We start from the raw sequence: 4,676 nt of genomic DNA, 5'->3' as shown, positions 1-4,676 counted from the left end.
CCTTTCATCCCAGCAGTAACTGGGGCATCGTGAGGTGTAAACAGGAAACAGGTTAATAGAACATGGAGGGCCAGACAGTTGCCATTGAAGTTTTCTTTATTTCTGCTCATTCCTTTACAACCATCCACCCCACGGTGACTTCCACATGGGCATCTCAGGCCCAAACCGCACTCTGGCGATTCAAATTCCTGTCTCTGACTCTACAGGACACTTGCCCCCTGAGGTCCCATCAACTCCCCTCCATTTGTCCCTTCCTTTCCCCATGCACACTGAGCACGTGTCTGAAACACGGTTGTGCGCCCTCTGGATAATGCAACTCTGGCCCTAGGTTTCAGATTCCAAGTGCCCAGAAGAAAGCTGTTGCTGGGTGCACTACACTAAGCAAGGTTATCACAGGGGCATAGGATAGGCTCCACGTCATAGAATGTCTTACTGCCACAGTGCGGACAGGGGCTGGTGCTCAGCCAGATGGTCCTGGGCTGTGTTTAAGTCCCTCAGAATCCCTGACAGCTCATCCTGGATCTGGCCCAGTCTCTCCAGAGGGGCAGGGTACAGCTCCAGGCTCAAACTGCGCAGCTGCACCGTGTGACGCAACAGCTTCTCCACCGTGGCCACCGAGAGGTTCCCAGAGATGCCGAGGGTCCTGAGCTGGTGGCAGCGGCTCAGGACGGGCACGATGGCCTCGACTTGGGAGTCCACCATCCCACAGTCAATTAAGTCCAGGCCCTGGAGGGTGGCTGCCACTTCCTCTAGCAGAGCTCGGAGCGGCTCGGGACTAAAGCCGGTCAGTCTGACGCCGCTCAGATCCAGGTCCTTTAGCTGACGGAGGTTCGGGCACCGGGACAGGTGTATCAAGTCTGATTCCGTAAGCGGGCAGTTCGTTATGCAGAGGGTCTCCAAGGGGGTCTGCAGGCACCTGGGGAGAGACGGAGCAGTTAGTAGTCAAGGGGAGAGGCCTCCAGATGGGAGAGGACCGATTCATCCAAGCCCAGGGTTGACCTGACCATCGGAAGAAAGCCAACACCCAGGACAACCCACTCTCATGTCAGGCTGAGGACTTCCACCTTCCCTTGCGTGACTGAGTCAAGGTCATGAAATCCCCAAAGCTTCCTTTCCACACCTAACAAGCACAGCGCTCCACTTAACGAGGATGAATGGATGTAATGGAAGACACGGGTTCACGCTCAGAGAGCCTGACAGTGTCTCGATCATGGGGGCATCCCTGATTTTTAACACGGGAAACAAACCTAAAATGCTCTCGACTCCGTCAGCTGCCTTCCGTCTGCTGGTTCGGCCCCAGGCACTCAGATATCTGGGCCACGTGAAGCTAGTTACTCTGATGCGTAAAAACAAACCTGTGCAAGATCCTGCAACATCCCCTGGGGTGGCCAGTGTGCAGGGCTGCTCACGTCCCTGCTTTGCCCGCAGCAAACCACCTCTCAATTCTGGTGATCCTTTTCACCGCCCCCCACCTATTGTCAGAATCATGCATTGCCCTATGCTAGTTACCTTACCTGGAGCACAGGACCAGCCCTGGGAATCTGACACAGGCTCATGTGTTCACGCAGCTGGCGAGCACAGAGCTTATCTTTGGAGATGCTCTATCTGGCTTTTCCTCCTCCCTCGCCTCTTCCTAAGCCAGGTTAACTCAGACATCGCTCCCTAAGGAAGAATTCACAAACTCACCCGCGGTGGGTCCAACCCCCCACCTCACGATAAAGCTTCTCTTTCCAGGGACCTTCTCTCCGTTTGTCCTTTTGCCTTTTCTTTGGGAGGTTACGTGACACCACCCAGCAGCAGCTAACAAGACATGATGCACTGGACATTCTGGTGTTGCGTTCCCCGTGAAAACTCTCACCTGAGCAGCTGGTCCAGACGGCCTTTGAGGAAGGAGGGGCATTCCATGTAGAGCCTCCGGAGGTGCTGCAGTCTGAAGAACTGACAGGTGAACTGGGAAACATACTGCTTCTGCTCTTCCTCCTCCTCGGCCAGTATGTGGATGTGGGCGAGAGAGAGGAACCGCACGTTCCTCATCTGACCCAAGTAAGAGGCGAACATCCCCAGGGTGGACAAGGTCCAGCTGCAGTTCACTTCCACCGCCTGGATACAGTCCAGCCGCACCAGAGCCAGGACCTTCCGCACAGTCTCCATGGGCACGGCAAAGATCTTCAGCCTCTTGCAGCACAGGTGTAGCGGCCCTTCCCTCCACTTGGCCCAGCTGAGGAGGTAGGTGAGGAATCGGTCCGGGGCCCTACTGCTGAGGCAAAGGTCTACGAACACCTCCAAGGGAGCCGAGGGCTGCTTCATCTTGCAACTGGGCCCCGTCATGAGTCCCACCGGCGAGCACACCTGGTCCCTGGGTCCAGACCACATGCTCCAGAAGTCCTGACCGGTGTTCCGTAAATCCAGCACCTGCAGTTTGCTCCTCCTGTGGGCGGGGGGGGGGAGGGGGGACGCAGGGACACTGGCTAAGAAGCTTCCAGAGCAACAGGTCAGGATGGAGCCCAGCAGCTCAGAGTGGAGGCAGCATCGGACTCCGCCCCCCTGAGGCCAGTCTGCCTCCCAACAATGGCTCCTCCCCTGACCCCCCCGACCCCCACCTCCTTCCCTTCCGTCCATCCTGGTCGGCACTTCTAGTACCTCTAAGTGCCCCCGGGAGGAAGCAGGGCATGTTTTTCCAGGCCTCCCCCCCTCGTAAGCCATCCTCTACTTCCCAAAGAGAGCAGCTCGCCAGTGTCCAAGGCCTCTCTGAGCTCTGCTGGCACCGTCAGACACCTCTGGTCCCCCCTTCGGCCCACACCCCCTGACCCCGGCTGTCTTCCCAGATGCCCGGGACCCGCCCAGGCTACCTGGGTCAGCCTCACCTGGGGCGGACCTTCTCGGCAAGCAGGATGTCAAGCCCATCGAACGCAGCTTTTAAGGTCTCGAGCTGAGGCTCCCGCATCAGGCCCCCCAGAGGGAGGTGGCCAAAGGGCCAGGCGTGCACCATCGCCTTCAGGGACTCCCTGTGTCCCCCAGAGAAGGCCTCCATGAACAGCGGCGGGAAGAGCTCGGCGGGCAGACACTCCAGAGCGGCGATGGCCAAGGCCTCGTCCCTCAGCAAGCTCTTCACTGCCAGGTTCAGGAGTCTGGGCGGGGTCTGGACGCTCATACTCAGACCACTGCAAGAGGGACCCTGCGGAAACAAGACGAAGGCATCCGTGTCAGGCCAGCGGGAGCACGCCCGTCGACTCGGACACCTCCTGCCTTCAGAAGAGGCAGCTCAGGGCCAGAGCCACTGCCCGGCCATGGTGAGAGAGCCTGCGTCTACACCCCGGCTCCATCAGAGCTCCGTGGCCACAGAGCCGTAGCCCCACCCCTGCTGTCCCCCAGGACAAGCATCTCAGAGGCACCCCCATCTTTCATTACAGTGCAGCCAGGGAGTGAGTGCCCAGAAGGCCGAAAGCTGGCCCCCACCCTTTGGGGGGGGGGGACTCTCAGACCATCACCCTAAAACAACAAAATGAAAAACTCACGTGGCCCAACAGCCTCTACCCTTCGCTCCCACAGTTAACCCGCTGGGAAAGATTAGGAAGGTGCCCCTGGAGCGGATGCCATTGTCCTTTAAAATTTTAAATGAGACACACACACACACACACAAAAGAGAAGAAACAAACAATAGATACTGGGGGAGGGGGGGGCAAAAAGAACAAAATAACAATAAAACAAAGATGAAAAAGCACAATAAAAAATTTTAATGGGAAACTATAAAAAAAAGCCATGTTATAAACAGTATTCGATAGTATTTGGGAGTTCGAGGTAAAAAATCACTGAAGTGAGCATGTCTCTGCATGATCTCTATAGCTATTAGAATTGGCGCCCTGAGCGGAGAGCTCCATTGGTCGAGCATCATCCCGAAGTGCAGAGGTTGCTGCTTTGGCCCCTGGTCAGGGCACATACAGGAACAAATTAAAATTCCTCTCTCTCTCTCTCTCTCAAATCTTTTTAAATTACCACTTCAGAAATAGTACAGATTCGACCCTTTGAAGAAGCCTAACTAGCAAAATCACAAAACTAGCAAGTATGTTAGCTATCATCTAAGTGCACAAACTAAACATTTAAAATGTCAAGAAAAAGCTCTGGCCGGGTAGCTCTGTTGGTTAGAGCATTATCCCCACACGTCAAGGTTTGGGGGTTCCATCCCCGGTCAGGGCACATACAAGAATCAACCAATGGAAGCATAAATGAGTGGAACAACAAACTGATGTTTCTCTCTAAAATCAATTTTTTAAAATGTCAAGAAATTAAACTACAAACAGATGTTTTTCATTAGAAAAAATAATTGGTTAAGACATTGAAAAATAACAAACCAAATCCAAAATCAAAATGTTTGGGATTGGCGCTGGCCGACTAGCTCAGTGGATTGAATATCACCCCAGTGTGTGGACATTCCAGGTTTGATCCCCCATCAGTAGATCCCCCATCTACTTCTCTTCCCCTCCCTCTCCTCTTTCTCTCTCTCTCTCTTCCCTTCTTGTAGCCAGTGGCTTGATTTGTTCGAGCATTAGCCCCAGGCACTGAGGATAGCACAGCTAGTCCAAGTATTGGCCTCAGGCACTGAGTTTAGTTCCGTTGATTGGAGCGTCAACCCCAGATGGGGGTTGCTAGGTAGATCCCGGTTAGAGCACATGCGGGAG

The 4,676-nt window shown here is 54.6% G+C and overlaps 1 protein-coding gene across 1 annotated transcript; it reads right to left on the bottom strand.

Moving 5' to 3' along the window:
- Window positions 1–429: 429 nt before the first annotated feature.
- Window positions 430–3,151, bottom strand: LOC136397521 (PRAME family member 12-like). Its single transcript, XM_066372017.1, has 3 exons — window positions 2,865–3,151; window positions 1,859–2,428; window positions 430–916 (listed from the first exon to the last, which is right to left on the bottom strand). The coding sequence occupies exons 1-3, from the start codon at window positions 3,149–3,151 to the stop codon at window positions 430–432; spliced, it is 1,344 nt and encodes a 447-aa protein (XP_066228114.1).
- Window positions 3,152–4,676: the final 1,525 nt, after the last annotated feature.

Source organism: Saccopteryx leptura, chromosome 3 (assembly GCF_036850995.1).
Source record: "Saccopteryx leptura isolate mSacLep1 chromosome 3, mSacLep1_pri_phased_curated, whole genome shotgun sequence".
In the NCBI taxonomy this organism is placed as follows: Eukaryota; Metazoa; Chordata; class Mammalia; order Chiroptera; family Emballonuridae; genus Saccopteryx; species Saccopteryx leptura.
This window is presented reverse-complemented; position numbering and strand designations above follow the sequence as displayed.